Raw genomic sequence first — 19089 nt, forward strand, 5'->3', positions numbered from 1 at the left:
AACTGGGACCTGGATACTGTGTTCTGTTCACAGTCAGTGCTCATTTATTATGTCTTACTTACTCTTGAGCAAAATGCTCTGAGTGTGCTCCAGAAGTGGAAAACAACCAAAAGTTCCCCTTTTTCATGTGACTTATGAAAGATCAAGTACGTAATTTGATGAGCCATTTGATAAACTGATTATGGAGCATTTTGTTGTGGTGGTGTTGTCTTTTTTGCCTAGTTGCTATTTATGATGATAGTTCTGGCAGTTGGGAGTTGTGTGTGTATGTGAGTGTAGTTAGCCTCAGAAGGGCTATGGCTAGCTAGTTGATTGAATAAGAAAAATGGTTAAGAGTATGTGGTGGGAGGCTGACGTCAATAAATTGAATAAGTCTTCCTGTTTTTATTTATTGTTGTGTTCTTCCAGCCCTGCTTAGTTATGTTAAATATCCCTGACCTTTTCCCCTGCTTGCCTTTCAGGGCCTAAACATTCATATAAAGGCTTCCAATGTGATTAGCATTGATGCTTCTGAGATTGCTTAGAAACTGATGGTCAGAGATTAATTGTGGGTTGCAGCAGTGGTCAGCCCAGGAGGCTTTTACATCTGCCTCTTCCCTGGATTGAAAGTGCTGTTGGGGCCATATGGCAGATTGCTTCACAGAAGAGCCAAGAATGACTTTGTGGCTAGGTTCCAGATTATCATTTGCATCTGTTTTAAAGTGGAGGTTACAGTGCTTTGAGTTTGATTTACTGTGTACTAATGGGATTAATCCTTAACTTGAAATCACATGAGGGTGTGTGTGTGTGCCTAGAATTCAATTCCAGTAATGTTACCAATATACTATTAAGGGAAAGATTTTATTAAACTATGATTTTCTTTATGTGTAAGGAAAGAAAAACATCATTTAATAAGTATCTGACCCTTGATTGACTTATTTCATTGAAAATAAAAAGTTTTGTTTAGAACAAAAGCGAGGTTGCCTGACTGGCTTTTTCTGTTTGCTTTTTAAAATACTCTATAATACTCAGTTAAATGCCAAAATGTCTTCTCATGCTCTCTCTCACTCATTCTCTCTCAAGTAGATAAATAAAATCTTTAAAAAAAGAAAGAAAGAAAGTAAAAGAAAAATTGTTGAGAGCACCTGGGTGACTCAGTGGGTTAAAGCCTCTGCCTTCAGCTCAGGTCATGATCCAAGGGTCCTGGGATCAAGCCCTGCATCTGGCTCCCTGCTCAGCGGGAAGCCTGCTTCCCTCCCTCTCAGCACCCCCCCCCCCACCTCTTTGCCTACTTGTGATCTCTGTCAAATAAATAAATCTTTTTTAAAAAATTGCTGAGAATTTAAAATATTTCATGGTGCTTGGTTATTATAAGGTTTCATTCTCTGAGTCTCTATTTCTGGTTGACTTACAATCTGTGTGCATTTCTATCCTTCTTCCTTCCCTCTCTCTCCAGCCCCATCTCTGTTAGTCTCTCTCTCTCGGCCTTGTCAGCCTCATCTTTTTTTTTTTTAAGATTTTATTTATTTATTTGACAGATATCACAAGTAGGCAGAGAGGTGGGGGCGGGGTGCAGAAGCAGGCTCCCTGTTGAGCAGAGAGCCCGATGTGGGGCTCGATCCAAGGACCCTGAGATCATGACCTAAACTGAAGGCAGAGGCTTAACCCACTGAGCCACCCAGGTGCCCCTCAGCCTCATCTTTTTTGTCCCTGTCCTTTCTTGGAGCTCGTTTCTAGGTCTCTTTGTCTTCTTCCTCCCCCTAGATGCTGTCTCTCAGATATTATATCACTCTGGTGATATTCACTCATGTTGTTACCTGTGTTTTTAATGTAGTTTTCACACCAGGATAATTGATTTCATTTGGGTGGCTCTGCATAATACTTTCAGACTTCACTCTTGTGGAATTTTAGACTTCATGCAAGGGTTTTAAACCTGCTTCATCTTCCCTGATTTTTTGGTTCCTTCTTTGTCTCTTATTCCTCCCACCTCACATGGCACTTCCTGCTCCATCAGGAACATGGGAAAGCATATTTGGTTACATAATGATTTGAAATTGGGCTTGGAGTGACAAATAAACAATACCTTGAGATTCTGCTTGACTTTGTATACTGATAAGGTTAGAACCTACAAGATAAACAATGGGTGCTCATTTGTAGTAGGTGATAACAACTGCCCTATAATCTTCCAGGAAAGTCAATATTGCTAGGGTAATAAATCTACAGTCCTAAGAGGCTCTTAGGCTTACTAATTTGTCATCGTGGTTATGAAATATATGAACTTCAATGTGATTTTACAAACAACTGACCACAAATATGAGGCAGGGATGCTTTTTATTTTGGGGAGAATTATTTCTTAAGGATAACAACTACTTTTTTCCTTACTACACAGTAGTTCTGTGGAAGAGGAACTTTACTTGGATTATGTAGTATATCAGTTCATCTCTAAGAAAAGGTGATGGCTGCCTTTATATTCATACTGTTTCCCTCTACTAAGTAGTAAACCTAGAAAGGGATTTTGCAGTGGTTCCCAAGATACTCGTTTAGTAAATCACATTTATTTGATACTGGATGTTTAATTAAACTACCAGGTGGCTTCTTCATTTTGACTATCATTTTGATTTAAATAAACTCTATCCTGGTTGACATATTACATAAGAAACCAAGCTAAAACCTGTGCTCTCAAAGATCCTTTCTTTCAGCAGGCAGTGGATTTTAAGAGTATTTGTAATAAACATTTTAGTAAAGTAAGTTCTTTTAAATGAGTAAAAATGACCATACAGGGTCTCATTTTTAAGAGGTGTGGGGCAGAGGGAGAGAGAGAATCTTAAGCAGACTCCATGCCCAGCACAGAGCCAACTCAGGGCTTTATGTCACAACCTGAGATCATGACCTGAGCTGAAATCAAGAGTCAGACACTTAACCAAGCAAGCCACCCAGACACCCCCATACAGGAACTCTTAAACTGTTTTTAAAAATCAGTTCAATTTTATTTTATTTATTTTTTAAGTCCATTCAATTTTAAATTTGGTTAAAATACTTTTCTGACATTAGTATTCTTTTCAGGAAATAAGTATTCACATAAACTGTTTTCTCAGAAATTGAACCTAAATACAGAATTTCAGATCATTGAAAACAGGATCATTTGAAATCTACATTTCCTTCCCTTTCCCTAATTCATTTCAGTTGCTCAATAGGATTTTCTCATGAAATTAACGTTTCCCTCTCTGCATAGTTACATAAGCTTGCTTTTCTAATAATGAAAAATTGTACCCATTTCGTCACTTATTAAAGTGAACTTTTACTTGAAGGGTTTCTGGTTGTAAAGCCAGAGTATATAACTAGAGGCCGATAAATAATTCCTCATCATTTATAGCTGCAGAATCTCTTCATAATTTTTAAATGCCTTTGGAAAGCTAGATCTTATGCCTAAAGCATTCTTTTGTGTTTGAAATCCTTTAGCGAACTCCCTATTCAGGTCATATGCTTCCAAAGCCCTGCTTTTCTTTCCTGAGGATAAATTGCATTATGTTTTACCATTAACAATGCCACGTCATTTCAAAGAAGACTAAATTAAGTAGTGTAAGTCCAGGTTGCTGGAAACTAGATGAGTAGGCATTGTTTTGATTACTGTGCAGAGGGTATATCTGTTTAATTACCAAAGATTGGTGAGTCCCTAAATACTGTGTCATACCTGCTTGTCAGGGTCCTAACCACCCATTGCCATCCCTCCCCCAACAAAATTGTGGGGATTTTTTTTTTCATGTTCCATTTTTGTTCATTGATTTAACTACCTAGTAATATTATGAATTATTAGTATTTGCCATTGGGAAAATGACTGAGCATTATCTCACTGGCCTAATTGACTTTGGGGGGCCAGATGGTGCCTTCTCCCTGGAGGAAGAGAGATGGGAGAAATGTGGTTGCTAGAGAGTGCCATCTGACTCGAACAACTTTTAAGAAGCCTTGGTTCTAGTTGGTTTTAGTCTTCTCCAGATGCCGTTGGAATCTGGTTTTCCAGTTCTCTGTCATTACAGGATTGCCTTCCTTTACTCGGTACTAATATATTTAGTTGTTTGTGAATCATTAAGGCATTTGAGATCACTCTTTTTTATTTTCTTTATTTGGTCTTTTTCAGGTTGTTTGAAGGACGTTCATCAAGGAAACCAGAGAAGCTTAAAACACTCTTCTGCTACTTTAGAAGAGTCACAGAGAAAAGTAAATTCCTTTCATTCTTAATACAGTTTTTATCACTGATGCAGATGGTTCAGATTAAGTGGCAGGTCAGAAACATTTTGTGTTCCAACTACACTTTCCTGCCCAAACCAAATAATTCAGTATTATAATCTAGATTTTATGCATGTTACATACATTAAATGCATACTATGAATACGTGTGAGTTTTATGTACTCTGAAGTTAGACCAGCAGAACATGATTTGATAGGTTTTCATGAATGAAAAACAGTAAATTAGTACTTTGAAAAGAAAGTATATTGACCAGGAAATACATTTTGGGTGTTCTTTACTTAAAGAGGCATTGATTATTAACAATTCGTTTATTTACAGAGGACAACCTATGTGTTACCTTCCTACTCATCCCTCTCTTTTTTTTTCCTCATCCCTTCACACTTTGTAGAATTCTTATAAAACAGTGTTGTACTTAGTGTTTATATGCTTCTTTTTCTTTTGGACCTTAACCATCTTGTTTTCCAGAAACGAATCATAACCTGAGGCAGTGGTGATAAATGTTTAACCTGTACTGGAAGTTACTATTACTAGCTAATAATAGATCATTATTACTACTCTTACCCTAGAAGCTGGGTGACCACAGACAAGCTTCTTAACACCTCTAAGTCTCAGTTTCCTTGTTGGTAGAATAAAAGAATAATGATCAGTTACCTCATAGGATAGTTCTAAAATATTAAGTGAGAAATTACGTGATTAATATATGTTAGCTATTACCAGCGGGTGGCCTTTCCTACAAATCAGTTATAAGGGAAACCAGAACATCTTAAAGTTTGCTTTTGCTAATTGGAGCAGATCAACTCTGGTCAACTGAAATGAGTTCTTTTCAGTTACGGTCATTCAGGTTGTCAGATTGTCTTAAAGCACATTTTTGACTAATTTTAAGGTCAATATTCTCATATTCTTCCTTTAGTATATAATTTTCCCATTATAGTAGACTTTGCATTTTTTATTTTTGCAGGTATTGCTATTGAACATTTTTTAGAGTTTTGGAAAGGAATCCGTTTTCCAAATGTTGATATTTAAAAGATAAATCATGCTTCTTTGATGGAGGGTTATTTATTTCTAGTTTTGATCTCTATACTGAATGAAATAAGAAAGGGAATGAAGGCTGATTTGGGTTTATGAGACATAAAGCCAAATTAGAATTTGTAATAATTTGTTAGAAAGATGAGTACATTTTTTGTTATTCTAAATTTGTTTTGCTAAATAGAATGCATTCCATTATTATACCTAAGTAATTCAGAATTTATTTTTCTGTCCTTAGAGTCAAATCAAGTATGTCTTCTCTAAAAGCTAATTTGCCTAAGTTTTAGAATTTTATTTGCTTTGAGGAAAAATGCTAATTTTTTTTCAACTAGAAATTTATAAACCATCATAAGTATTAGGAATTAGGCTGAAAAAGATAAATTATAATTAGACATTTATTTTCTGGCTTTTTCATTGTACATGGTAACTTAGTTTTTTGTGAAATATAGCAACACATGTTGTAAGTTTTTAGGATGTAAAGCTACAGGCTTAAGGAGGAAATACTTTGTGGAATAAAAGAGGTTTGCAAGTTAATGATCAATTTATATAGGAGGCCCGAAGTCTACTTAATAGAAACTATAGAAACCTATTTAAACAATATTTCATCAAATCTAGGATATTGTAGATGGTAAAAAGTGTCATTATGTTATGTACAACTAAGAAGGAAAAAATATTCAGGATGGGGAGTCATAGGATACCTCTTACAAAGCTGAGATACCAAGGATCTGTACCTTCAGTCTAAGGATAGATGAGAAATTAACCTGTGCAAAAAAGGGAAAACAAAGAAACTATCAGTGTCAACCATGGCACTGGCTAGAGAAGAAACAAAAGAACCTCCCCTGAGAATTTGAACCACAAGCCTCAAGTTTGGAGTCTGAAGTCATATTATCAGTGTGACCCACAAAAGCCTGCAATAGTGGATTTAATTCACACTGATCTCAGGTTTATGGTGCTCCCAGATGACTGCAGAAGAAGATGCACATCTTCTCTGGAAAAATTCAACTTTAATCTAAACCAGTGGCAATGGCTAGATACCTTCTGTTGTGAAAGACATATCCCAGTTTTAGAAGTTAATGTGCCTTTTAGAATTGATAAAACGTAATTCCATCAAGACCAACTTTTCAGTGTTGTCAAATGTTTATTTTATTTATTTATTTATTTGACAGACAGAGATCACAAGTAGGCAGAGAGGCAGGCAGAGAAAGAAAGGAGGAAGCAGGCTCTCTGCTCAGCAGAGAGCCCGATGCAGGGCTCAATCCCAGGATCCTGAGATCATGACCTGAGCTGAAGGCAGAGGCTTTAGCCCACTGAGCCACCCAGGCACCCCTCAAATGTTTTTTTTTTTTTTTTTTTTTAAGATTTTATTCATTTATTTGACAGAGAGAGAAATCACAAGTAGGCGGAGAGTCAGGCAGAGAGAGAGAGAGAAGCAGGCTCCTGCTGAGCAAAGAGCCCGATGCGGGGCTCGATCCCAGGACACTGAGATCATGACCTGAGCCGAAGGCAGCGGCTTAATCCACTGAGCCACCCAGGCGTCCCAAATGTTTATATTTTTAATGAGGATCTTGAAGTTGAAAGATTTTCAAGGGCCTTCTGAATTATTTTTAGTATAGTTTTAGATAAAGTACCTTATAGATGGAGTATTAAAAAATTGATTCATATGCAGTTTATTTTATGCTTTTATTAAGGGAAATACTTGATTAACTAAAATAACCTATTCTATTGTAAAAGTTACCTTTTTATGGAAGAAAGGCGATAAGAATGCTAAGTATTTTTGTTTTAATTATACTGAAAGAGCCATGGTCTGCCTTTTTTCTGGCTTTGCTAGTGTTACTCATTTAGGAATTTCTTTTGGGACCTCTTAGTATATATGAAGGACATTTAATATTCTTACTTACCTGTTAAGTTACTGAATGATGATATTGACATTAATTTTTTATTAATGGAATTGTTTCTCTGGTGTTTGAATTGTTTGATCTTGTGTAAGTTTTAAATATATTATCTATTTGCCTTAGAGAAATTTCTTAAGGAAATCTTAAGCATATTTTATAACCCATATTAATAAAAGTCACCCGTTAATGTTCTACTCTAATTATTCCATATGATTTTTGTGTTATTACTGCTTGTGATTGAGAGCAGAGAAATGTGGAATCATCCAGAGGAATGAAATGGTTGTCAAGCTTTCATTGGGTCTCTGCCACCATTATCACTAATAGTTCCTGACATATCTCTCTTTGCTTAATAGCTTTTCTCTTTCTTGCTTGCATTTTTTTTTTTTTAACAGAAGAAAACAAAAGTGGCCTGGCCTTTTTAGTTTGTTCTTTGATTTGAATCAAATTACTTTTGGCCTACTGATTTATTTGTTGCCTTTGCCACTAGTTAGGAAAAAAAAATAAACCAAACAAAGAAGGATCACCTTCCTCTAAAATATATTGCATTTTGATCCCCTCGTATCTATTCCTCCTTAAAAACTATGTCATCTTTCTTCTCTAACCTCTTAGAACCCAGTAATTCCTCCTTCCAGCTAAGATGCCTTGTAAGTAGAGCAATTGCATGTCATCTAAGCCCAGGATTTACCTTTGTCAACTCCGAAGGGCATGCCAACAATTTTCTTTTTTAATCACAGACATTTTATTTTATTGTAAAATGCATAAATGTTTATATATTCACCAATCTTTAGTTGAAAGATTAAGACCTTTCTTTGAGGAGTCTACAGATTAAATTCAGTTTTGTCTTTGTTGTATAAGCTACACTCATTAATGCACCTTTTTTTCAATGACTTTTTACAAATGTATTCAGTTTAGAAAACTTTACCAGTAAGTACCATTGTGCTGTTTGTATAGTTTTGTGTTTTAATGAGGGCTTACTATTTTGCAGAAAGAGTTCCTACTATAAGAGTAATATTATTTTAAATCAGTCTTCTGTTGTATTTTAACACTAAGCTTGGTATTTTTCCCATTAGTTTTATAACCATTGTTAGGCCCAGTTTTTACTGAATGTATATAATCTTTGCAAAATCAAACTTCTTTTGGGTATTGTTTTGTTTGGTTTTGTTTTTTCTTTTTTTTATTGCTTTTGTAGAACCTACTGGCTTGGTGACATTTACAAGACAGAGTCTTGAAGATTTTCCAGAGTGGGAAAGGTAATAATAATAAAAATAATCTGGGAATTTTAGAATTAGAAGGACTCTTTTACCGTAATAGGATTCTATTTTGCAGCTCCTGGAAAGATGGTTTCCCAGCCTCTTCACTGCACTAGTGCTAGGGAGTTTCCTATAAATGATCCATTGTTAGCTCTCATTGTTGGAAAGGTCATGCTGTCTGAATCAAAGTCTGTAAGCCTTTGATTTCTACTCTTTGCCTTATTTTTTTCTTCTGAAGCAAAGTCCTATTTAGTTTTGTGTGAAGGCACTAATATTAACTAAAACACCAATATTTATTTTTTTTAAAAGATTTTATTTATTGATTTGAGAGAGAAAGAGAGAAAGAGAGCAAGCACAAGCTGGGGGGAGCCACAGTCAGAGGGAGAAGCAGACTCCCTGCCCAGTGGGGAGCCCAATGTGGGTCTCCATCCAGGGACTCCGGGATCATGACCTGAGCTGAAGGCAGATGTTTAACTGACTGAGGCACCCATGCGCCCCTAGAACACCAATATTTGATATTCATCCTTACCCTATTCTTTTGGTTACTGTATTTGTATTTCATGGCTTTTCGTTTTGTAGGACAAGATCAGGGGAAATTTCTTTGTTAAAATAAAATGTAAATAGTAGTTACCTAGAATTTGTCTGAATGATAAGAACTTTGAAGTTTGGCTGTTCACATATACTATTGGCAGATTTTGTGGAGGTTGCCAATTTACTGGAGTTTTTTTTTTTTTTTTTTAACCTGCAAATAACAGAAGAATAACAACCAGTCTGAGTTTATTCAGATTTGTAAGTTCCTTTGTGCCCTGACTAGTTAATACATTTCCTAATCTAGATCAGATACCCAAAGCACTTAAAGAAGAGTAGATCAACTTTTTCATCATACATGAAGACATGATCAAACATACTAAATGTGTATTTTGCATACGCATTTGTCTTAACTCTCAGTTTCACTTTCTCATAATTTTTATCATAGTTTGTAATTGTTTCCTTTGGAATTCATGATGAAAGGGACTCACTTTTAAGGGAGTTAACTTGAGGAAGCACTTCTACTTAAGTGGCTTTCTTGTGGTGTTTCTTACTCATCAAAGATGTTTATTTGTGAGATTAAAGAAAAACAAACTTACTTTAGGAGGCTGACTGCATGGCTGAGATGATTATTAGTAGAGGGAAGTGGGTAAAAGATTAAACAAGGGGAAGATAAAAACAAAAAATTGAGCCAGAAGGAAAGAGAACATGTATAGCATTTTAGAGTCTTGGCATATTAGAGATGAAAGGGACCCCAGGAAATCATCTGGTCTAGCTGTCTACTAAAAATGTCAATCACCTCTATAATATCTGTGACATATGACAGACAGCTTCAGTGATGGGAAACGTACTGTCACCTCAGTGTATCCCAATGTTGGCTGCTCAAGTTATTATCTGATACTTGTATTCAGTAAGAAGCTCTGTACTCTAAAGAATCTCACTGTCCCTTCCATTCCTGGCTCTTCCTTCTGGAGGCACAATAAATAAATCCGATTTTCTTTAACATTCAGTCTTCTTCATGTATCATCATGCTTTCTGGACCCACACCCACATCTAACAGTGCACACAGGCATATACTAAATTTACTCATTTCTTCTGTTTCACGTGTGATATAGATTCAAAACCCTTTATTTTTGTTCTTGATACACTCCAGGCCATTGGTCCCTCTAAAATATGGTATTTACAGCTGAAAGTAACAGTCTGCTCTTATTTGCCCAGACCAGAGTACAGATTGGTTTTCTTAGCATTTCTATTAGTATCTGATAGGAATTCAGATGTTTTGTTCATTTCACTTTGGTATAGATTTTATAGATCATGCCAAGGCCTTGTTTTTAATTCAGCTGCAGATCTCTGCTCTGCATCTGACATTAATTTGGCACTAATGTGAAAGGACATCCAGTTGTGCATTACTGTTTGGGAGAGAAGGGATAGATCAAAACGCTAAGATTGGCAAGACTGCTGTATCAGTGAGATAACGTTGTCCTAAGTAGGATCAAGATATTCCCCTTAACTTTCATAGGCACAATTTAACTTGATAACTTTTTTAACTTTTTTTTGTCTCATTGACCTCTTTTTGTTTTAGCTGCTTTGTAAGTAAGTTGGAGAATGTAATTAATCATTCTCCCAGACACCACAGAACCAGAAACATGTATTCATTTAGAGAGGGAGGATAAAGAAGAGAAGAGGATTGTTGGTGTTTCCAAGAGTAAGGGACTAAATAGGTGTCATGTGGTTAGAGGGTTTTTCGATTTCCAAGTTTCTGCCATGTTACAGTTAAACCAGTGATTATGAGTGAATACTTTATATGGCCTTAGGTAATCACAGAGAGTCACAATCATTTGTGTCTTTGATTGTGACGATATGAAAGATTTGCTGGGCCAAACAGGAAGGAAGTTGAAGGATGCTTTTTAAAAAGTATCTAGCAATTTCATAATTTTAGCGAGAATTGTACTATATTTTCACAGCTTCGGTTATGAAGAATAGTTGATGACAAGATTTCTGTTTTGAAGTCGTAACTGACAAACTAGAGATTTCTGGATCATGCTTCTTTGTCTTTTCAGTAGTATGCTTATGGGTGATCTCCCTTAGCATAAAATGGCTAGGAAAGTAGGATCAAAAAATAAATAAAAAGGAAGTTAAAAAAAGATCACACTTGTGTCACTACTTTCTAGAAGAGATTTAGAAAGTAATTTTTCTAAAGGTATAGCATACTGGTTAAGAGTTTGGACTGTTAGGCTATCTGGCTTCATATCCTTGTTGCTTTGTTGCTTTCTAGCCTTGGGCAGATTACTTAAATGCATTCTGTGCCTGTAAAAAAAAAAACCAATAGGGTGGTTGTGAGGATTACATGAGTTAATGCAAACGGAGCTCTTAGAACCTATACTGAATTGCCTTCTGTTTAAGGCTGTCAGTCTGTTGGTTAAGGCTGTCAATCTGTTGGACTGGAGCTTCCCCAGAAATGTATTTGGACTCATTGAAGTCAGGAAGAAAGTAAATTCCAGTAATAGTGCTTCTCCAGATAAATTATTTTTTAAGATATATAATTGTTTTAAAAAATACATAATTCCCCTCCAAAATGAATGCCACCCTTATATAAGTTAGGGATTTGGATCTCATCTGTTATATTCTATCTTAATTTATATGTTTTATTAAGTAATTGGGGAAAATCTATTACTTGAAAAATATCATCATCAAATACTATTAATAAAATGGAATTAGTTTTTTTAATAAAATGTAAGCTAGGTTAAACAGTGTAAGGAAGGAAAAAGGTTTTTCTTGACCCAGCTAGGGTCCCAGGCTGAGTCTGAAAATTAAAAGGGCAAAGATTAACAGGAGAAAAGCACACATTTATTTAATATAAGTTTTACATGTCACAAGAATCTTCTTAAGGAAATGAAGGCCCAAAGAAATAGACCCACATACTTTTATGCTAGGTTCAGTACAGAGTGGACATGTCTGAGGAATCTGACAGATTAAGAAGTATGAAGTAATTGTAGTTATCTAGGGAAAACTTCACAAGGCCCATTTGTTGGAATTCTTGGCATCCCTTTTTCTTTGGATGAGGATATTTCTTTCCTCCAAATACAGGGTGGGCATCTTGCACATGAGGTTTTATTACATGTAGGAAGAACTGTGAGTGGGGGAAGAGATCATAGTGACCCTTCTGCTTCTGCCATTTTCTCAAACTTAATTCAGCTTAAAATCTTTGATAGCCCATTGTGCCACATTTTGGGGTAGCATGTCAGTGACCTTGGTCAATGAAAGGGAAAGAAAATAATTATGACTTAAAGATACTGGTTTCATTCATCAATTTATTAATATAAAAATACCATAGATCGGATTTCTGTGCCCGTGTATTCATCAAAACACCCCCATCACATTCACTCACGTTTACCAAACTAGTGAAAATAGACCTCATCTCAATATCATATATGATTTATTGCCAAATTTCCTTAGTTTGCCAACTCTAGCAAAATAGTAAAATTGCATAGATCATAATTTATTTTACATTTTGAGAAGTTTTTCAGTTCTTAAAGTAGAGACACTGTTATTTTATAGGAGAAAAATGGGTTTCAAAACAGTATGTTATCCCATTTTAATTTAAATATGTATATTTAATATCTGAATAAGAAAAAGTTTGGGAGAATCTATATCAAAAATGTTAACCAGGCTTCTGTTTCTGGCTTTTAAGATTTGGAATAGTTTCAATATTTCTTCTCTAGTGTCATATATTTTCACATTTTTCCATAGTGAAATGCTTGTCATTAAAAGTAAAGAATTGTCTTTTTAAATTGTAGATGTGACAAACCCCTGACTCGATTGCATGTCACTTATGAAGGTACCATAGAAGGAAATGGCCAAGGCATGCTACAGGTAGGTGAATCACAATAGTATGTGTGTGTTTGGGACTTACTGTTGTCAAGCTTCTGACAGCAAAGGAAATATGAAAACCTGTTTATTTATCTCCTAAACTGATTTAATGCAAAGAAGCATGATAGCAGAATGGAGAAAAACGCCTAACAGATCATTTTGACAGCCTTGATAATACTATTATTTGCCAGTGTGCACTGTTTCTTAATGTGCACCTCTTTAAAAAGCCTTTGACAGAATATCTTAAGATCTGGACAACATCAGGCCTCTTAGTTCAGACATTGATGTAGATTGACAGTGGAGGAAGTTCCCAGAGTATGGTCTTGACAAGCCGTCACCAAGCAATTTTGTTCTTTTTTTTTTAAAGGTTTTGCTCTGCCCCAAATGATGACCAGCTTGAAATGTTTTTCTGCCACCAACCTTGTTTAGGTCTTAGGAGGCAGACATCTAAAACTGATTGATAAGAAAGTCCTCTCTCCTGATACCTGATGAAAGGACTTTCTTATCCTTATTTGGTGCTTACATTGGGTCAGAAGCTAGATCGGTTTCCTGAGAATGGACTAACTTGTTTGAATAACTTAATGTGTACTATAAAATGACTCGACTCATTTGCATTTGGCTAGTTATGATGTATTTATGCTCTCAGTGCTTAATGAAACTGAGCTTCTTTTTAGAATGGCCTTTTAAAAGACATAACTAAAATCTTCAAAGGGGAAAACCATATTTTGTTTTAATCATTCTCTCCCAGTAATTTTTTGATATTATAAACAGAAATACTGTTAACATAAACAGATAACTGAATTAATATTTGTCTGGCACTTAAAATTTTTTAAATTTTGTATTTAATCCTTACTTTTTCTTAAACAGTAATTTTGAAATATGCTTAAAATTTGTTTCAAATGAATGTTACTTTTTTCCCGCATTTCCATCTTGATGATGTTCTTTTCTACATAAAAGTCTTAGATTTAACTAAGGGAGTCTTAATACACATGAAGTAAACAAAGCTACTGCTAGTTAGCACCACAGGAATGCTGACCTTTCATCAAAATACAATACAGCGAGGAATTATTTAGCAACATTCAAGGTTGAGATTCTTCCCACTTTTCTGGGATATATTGTAGATGAAATGTGAAACCTCAGTAGATTAAAAGAATACCATAAAGGCTTCTATTAATTATTCTTCCTACCCATGCCATGTATCCCCAGGAGATCGGGGAATATTGTATTGCAATATTACAAAGCTCCTTGTGTAGCATATAAATTACATTATGTTGAATGGCAACAACAACAAAACCTCTCTAAGGATTGTTATCATTTCTCCCTTTTCATCAAGTTATAATTCAGAAACTGAGTAATCTGAACAAGTAGCTTTAAAGTGAGTTGGAAAATAGCTAAAAATAAGCCCTCATATGCTTGTTTTCTGTACTGGAACAAGTTTCTCACCTGTAATAGAGAGCCTTTTATTAAGAACTTTTTTAAGTAGTAGAAAGTTTGATTTTCTAAACGACTCCTGCATTCAGAGGCATATTGAGTTTAGTATAATGTATTTATTTCTATGGATAATAAATCTTGGCCTTTTATTCAAAGAATGAATAAATATATGCACATTGAATGTATTTCATTTGTCATTACCAAGTTGTACATAGTTGGATAGAACTTATTTTTTAATTTTAGTTATATACCTTGTTCCAGTAAAAATTAAGTTTTGCTGATTTCGAACCTTGTTTGTTTCTCATTTGTATTCACAGCTCTGCTATGCTTAGCTAGTCTCTTAATTTTCAAGTGCTGTCCATTTTAGGTTTTGGGTTTTTTTTTTAAGATTTTATTTATTTATTTGACAGAGAGAGATCACAAGTAGGCAGAGAGGCAGGCAGAGAGAGAGGAGGAAGCAGGCTTCCCTCCGAGCAGAGAGTCCGATGTGGGGCTCGATCCCAGGACCCTGGAATCATGACCTGAGCCGAAGGCAGAGGCTTTGACCCACTGAGCCACCCAGGCGCCCATGTCCATTTTAGTTTTTTGGTCTCTCATTCCTTCACTTTCTTCCTCATTGACCTGTTTGAGGCCCTCGTAAGTGCTTATCTAAACTATTCAGTAGTCACCTAACCAGCCTCTCTGCTTTTAATTTTACTCCTTTCCAATTCATTCTTTAAATTCTAGCCTGAATTATCTTTCTAAAACCCAGTCCAGTTGTAACTTTTTTTCCCAGAATTTTTCTAAGAATCTTCAAAGTTAAGTAAAACTTTCCTTGACTCCAGAATACCTCATCAGCAACTGTAATCCTTCACATACTCTACATTGCAGACAGACATCCATAATCTGCTCTGTACAGTTGTTTTTTTCCCATGTCCTTATGCAGTTATTCCCTCTCCCTGAATGTCAGCCAAGTCTGGTTTGAATGCCATGTCTCTATGCCCCAGTTTTAGTTAATTGTATTATTTGGGAAGGATCTAATACATTCTAGTAGGTTCTTTAATAATCATCATATTCTGCTTATGTGCTGGGATCTCATCTAGATTACAGATGCTTTGAAGTCAGGGCTCATGTCATACGCATCTTTGTATCACATGGTTCCCAGCACAATATTTAGTTGATCTTTGTTGAACATTTTAAGCCATAAATCACCCAATGTATACCTTATACATTGTAAGCAACTAATTCTAATCAATGGACTAGTTCAGTCAAAATTTTTTTTCTATATAAGGCAAAGAATTAATCTTTTTTTATTGTTGATTTAGTATGTCAGAGTATAAAATATATATGGCTTTCTGTGATAACTCGTTTCCAGAACTTGTCCAGTCATTTTTCAGTGTTTTCAAGTTCTTCTCTAATGAAAGATTATTTTACCTTCTATTAATTTCTGTCTTTTCACATATATTTTTATATATCAAAAGATTCATATTCTTGTTTTGCTCTTTTATAAAACAGACTTCAAACTACCATGTAGTATCAGAATTGCTTTAGAGAACACAAACAATGTTAAGAAATCTTATATTTGACAATAGTCTCAAGGTTATGTAAAATAATAGAAAAAATATATATTGGTCTCTACCCCTTGTTCTTTGCAGGGAGCTCCTAAAACCCTAGTAATATCCTAACTGATAAGAGCACTAAGAACATCTTTTGTCCGGGGCACCTGGGTGGCTCAGTGGGTTAAAGCCTCTGCTTTCGGCTCAGGTCATTGATTCTAGGGTCCTGGGATCGAACCCCGCATCGGGCCCTCTGCTCAGTGGGGAGCCTGCTTCCTCCTCTCTCTCTCTGCCTGCCTCTCTAACTACTTGTGATCTTTGTCTTTCAAATAAATAATTAAAAAAAAAAAACATCTTTTGTCCAAATATTTGGTCTTTGACCCTGATTCCTGAAACAGAGCTCCTAAGTCCCTTGGAATTTCCTTGGTGATAGGGGTGTCTTTTGTTTTAATGAGGTGATTCTTGGTGAGCTCATGGATAGCTTCAGGATGGGAGCAGGTCACCAAAAACATTTAAGCCATGATTAGAGGTTTGGAACTTTCTACCCCACCCCCATCTTCTGGGAAAGGGAGAGGGACTGGAAACTGAGTTAATGATTGATCATGCCTAAGTGATGAAGCTTCCACAAAACTCCCCAAAAGTACAGGATTCAAAGAGCTTCCAGGTTGGTGAACATGTGGAAGTACTAGGAAAGTTCCTTGTCCAGAAAGTCAAGAGTCCTATGCCTCTTCCCACTTACAATGCCATATGTATCACTTCATTTGTGTATTCATCTATATCCTTTATTATATCCTTTTTAGTAAATCAGTAAACATAAGTAAGTATTATCCTGAGTTCTTTGAGCTGCTATATCAAACCACAGGAGCATGTCATGGGAACCCCAATTTATAGCTAGTCAACTAGAAGTTTAATTGACAATGGGGGATTTGCAGTTGATGTCTGAAGTGGGGCAGTATTGGTGGGACTTAATCCTTAGCCTTGTGGTATGTGATGTGAACTTCTGGTAGATGATGTTAGAACTGAATTGAATTATAGGACACCTCGCTGGTGTTTCAGAATTTCTTGATGTGTGGAAACCCATACATCTGGTGACAGAAGTGTTATGAGTGTGGTAGTAGTATAAGAGGAAAGGAGAGACACAGGAGTATTTTTTTCTATATAGTATATAAGCCTTTCTTACATTACTTACTAAATTCTTTTTGCATGTGTATAGCTATGTGTGTACACAAGGTGTTGTGTATCTGTGTAATCTTAGGTCCTTGAATAGAATAAGGCAAAGCTGGAAACCATTTCTTACATGTTGCTCCATAGAGCTTAGCCTGGTGTTGGACACATTGGAGTGCTTAGTAAATTTAAGACAAACAGTGCTGAATTTGCTTTCTCTTGAGGATTGTGTAATTCATTTTTATTAATAGGAGCTTGGGGATCCCATTATAGTAATAGTACTCCACAGAAGGCTTATGCATAATTTTTAACTAAATTAGTAATTTAGGTAAATTAGTAATTTAGTAAATTAGTAATTACTATTAGAAATAGTAATTTAGGGCGCCTGGGTGGCTCAGTGGGTTAAGCCACTGCCTTCGGCTCAGGTCATGATCTCAGGGTCCTGGGATCGAGTCCCGCATCGGGCTCTCTGCTCAGCAGAGAGCCTGCTTCCTCCTCTCTCTTTCTCTCTGCCTGCCTCTCTGCCTACTTGTGATCTCTCTCTGTCAAATAAATAAATAAAATCTTTAAAAAAAAAAAGAAAGAGTAATTTAGTTGAATCTTTAGGGTTTTTTTTTTAAGTTTTTAAAAATTCCAGTTAGTTAACATACAGTGTAATATAACTTACAGGAGTACAATTTAGTGATTCAGCACTTAATTACAATACCCAGTGCACATCACAAGTGTACTCCTTAATCTCTTACCACCTATTTAATCTGTTCCCCCTCCCACCTCCCCTCTGGTAACCATCAGTTTATGCTCTGTAGTTTCTTGGTTTGTGTCTTTCTTGTGCCCCCCCCACCCCATGATCATTTGTTTTGTTTCTTAAATTCCACATGAGTGAAATCATATGGTATGGGTCTTTTTAGGACTGATTTATTTCACTTAGCATAATACTCTCTAGCTCCATCTGCATTGTTGCAAATGGCAAGATTTCGTTCTTTTTTATGGCTAAGTACTATTCCAGTTTGTTTATTTCTACACACACACATATACACACACACACCCCCACTCTTCTCTATGCATTAATCAGTTGATGGACATTTAGCTCTAAACATGTACTCTCATGTTTATAGCAGCATTATCAACACTAGCCAAATTATGAATCTTTGTTGTTAAACTAGGTTTTCTGTTTTCATTTTTTTCTTTAGCTATATTAAAAAAATAGTTTGTAATTTTACACAGTTTGGGATTTGCAGCTGAATTTAGGATGAAATTTTCATCTCTTTATTCTTTCATAGAAGAAAAAGATTGCCCAAAAAAGGACAGTTATTAAGTTTCTCAGTTCTTTAGGACAAATGTTTGATTGCCATATTATGTAAGAAAGAAATAATTATATGAAAGTCATAAGAAACCATAAATGGAAATTGAATAGTGAATGGTGTGGAAATGATCTTGAAACCTTTCCAAATAAAGTTTCCCTTGATCTGTGGTCCTTGGAGTACATAAAAGGTTTGTAAACACCAGTCTATATAATTACGTTGAGGCTTTTGCCTAAAAGCTCCATTTTTCTGGTTCCTTCTATGGTTTTGGAATCCAAAGGAAGAAGCAAAGATACTAACTGCAGTGAGATGGAAAGAGTAAAGTAAACCACAACCTGTTCTCCTTGGGAAGATTACTAATTTGGGGATTGATTTACATGGGAAATGAAAGGAAGAGGGAGAATACTTCTTCATCATATATGTAGGTATTTGGATCATCATTTAACATGCCATATTTTCCCAAATAGGTGGATTTTGCAAACCGTTTTGTTGGAGGTGGTGTAACCGGTGCAGGACTTGTGCAAGAAGAAATCCGCTTTTTAATAAACCCCGAGTTAATTGTTTCACGGCTCTTCACTGAGGTCCTGGATCACAATGAATGTCTTATCATTACAGGTTAGTTTTGGGAAGTCTATATGATAGAGTAGTTTTCTTCAACTATGAGTATCTATCATGAAGGCTAGAGGCCACCCAGATATTGCTATTCTCTATCATGGGCATTGGTCTCAGTATTTTTATTGATTAATTTATTCCTGGTTTTTTGAAATTGTTATAGTTATATTTGCCTGATCTTGAGTAAGACATTTTATTCCCACCTTTTCTTTCTTGGCATCTTTATCTAAGGAACAAGGGTAAAATATATTTATTT

The 19089-nt window shown here is 35.6% G+C and overlaps 1 protein-coding gene across 5 annotated transcripts in view; it reads left to right on the top strand.

Moving 5' to 3' along the window:
• Nucleotides 1–19089, top strand: part of PARG (poly(ADP-ribose) glycohydrolase) — a 122583-nt gene that overhangs the window by 64910 nt on the left and 38584 nt on the right. For all 5 annotated transcript variants that reach the window (XM_004765864.3, XM_004765861.3, XM_004765862.3 and 2 more), the window contains 4 exons: nt 4115–4194; nt 8332–8392; nt 12718–12793; nt 18689–18836. In XM_004765864.3, coding sequence (XP_004765921.1) covers nt 4115–4194; nt 8332–8392; nt 12718–12793; nt 18689–18836 — 365 coding nt within the window. The remainder of the gene's footprint in view (nt 1–4114; nt 4195–8331; nt 8393–12717; nt 12794–18688; nt 18837–19089) is intronic.

Source organism: Mustela putorius, unplaced genomic scaffold (assembly GCF_011764305.1).
Source record: "Mustela putorius furo isolate JIRA1106 unplaced genomic scaffold, ASM1176430v1.1 tig00003909_pilon_pilon_pilon, whole genome shotgun sequence".
NCBI classification, from domain to species: Eukaryota; Metazoa; Chordata; class Mammalia; order Carnivora; family Mustelidae; genus Mustela; species Mustela putorius.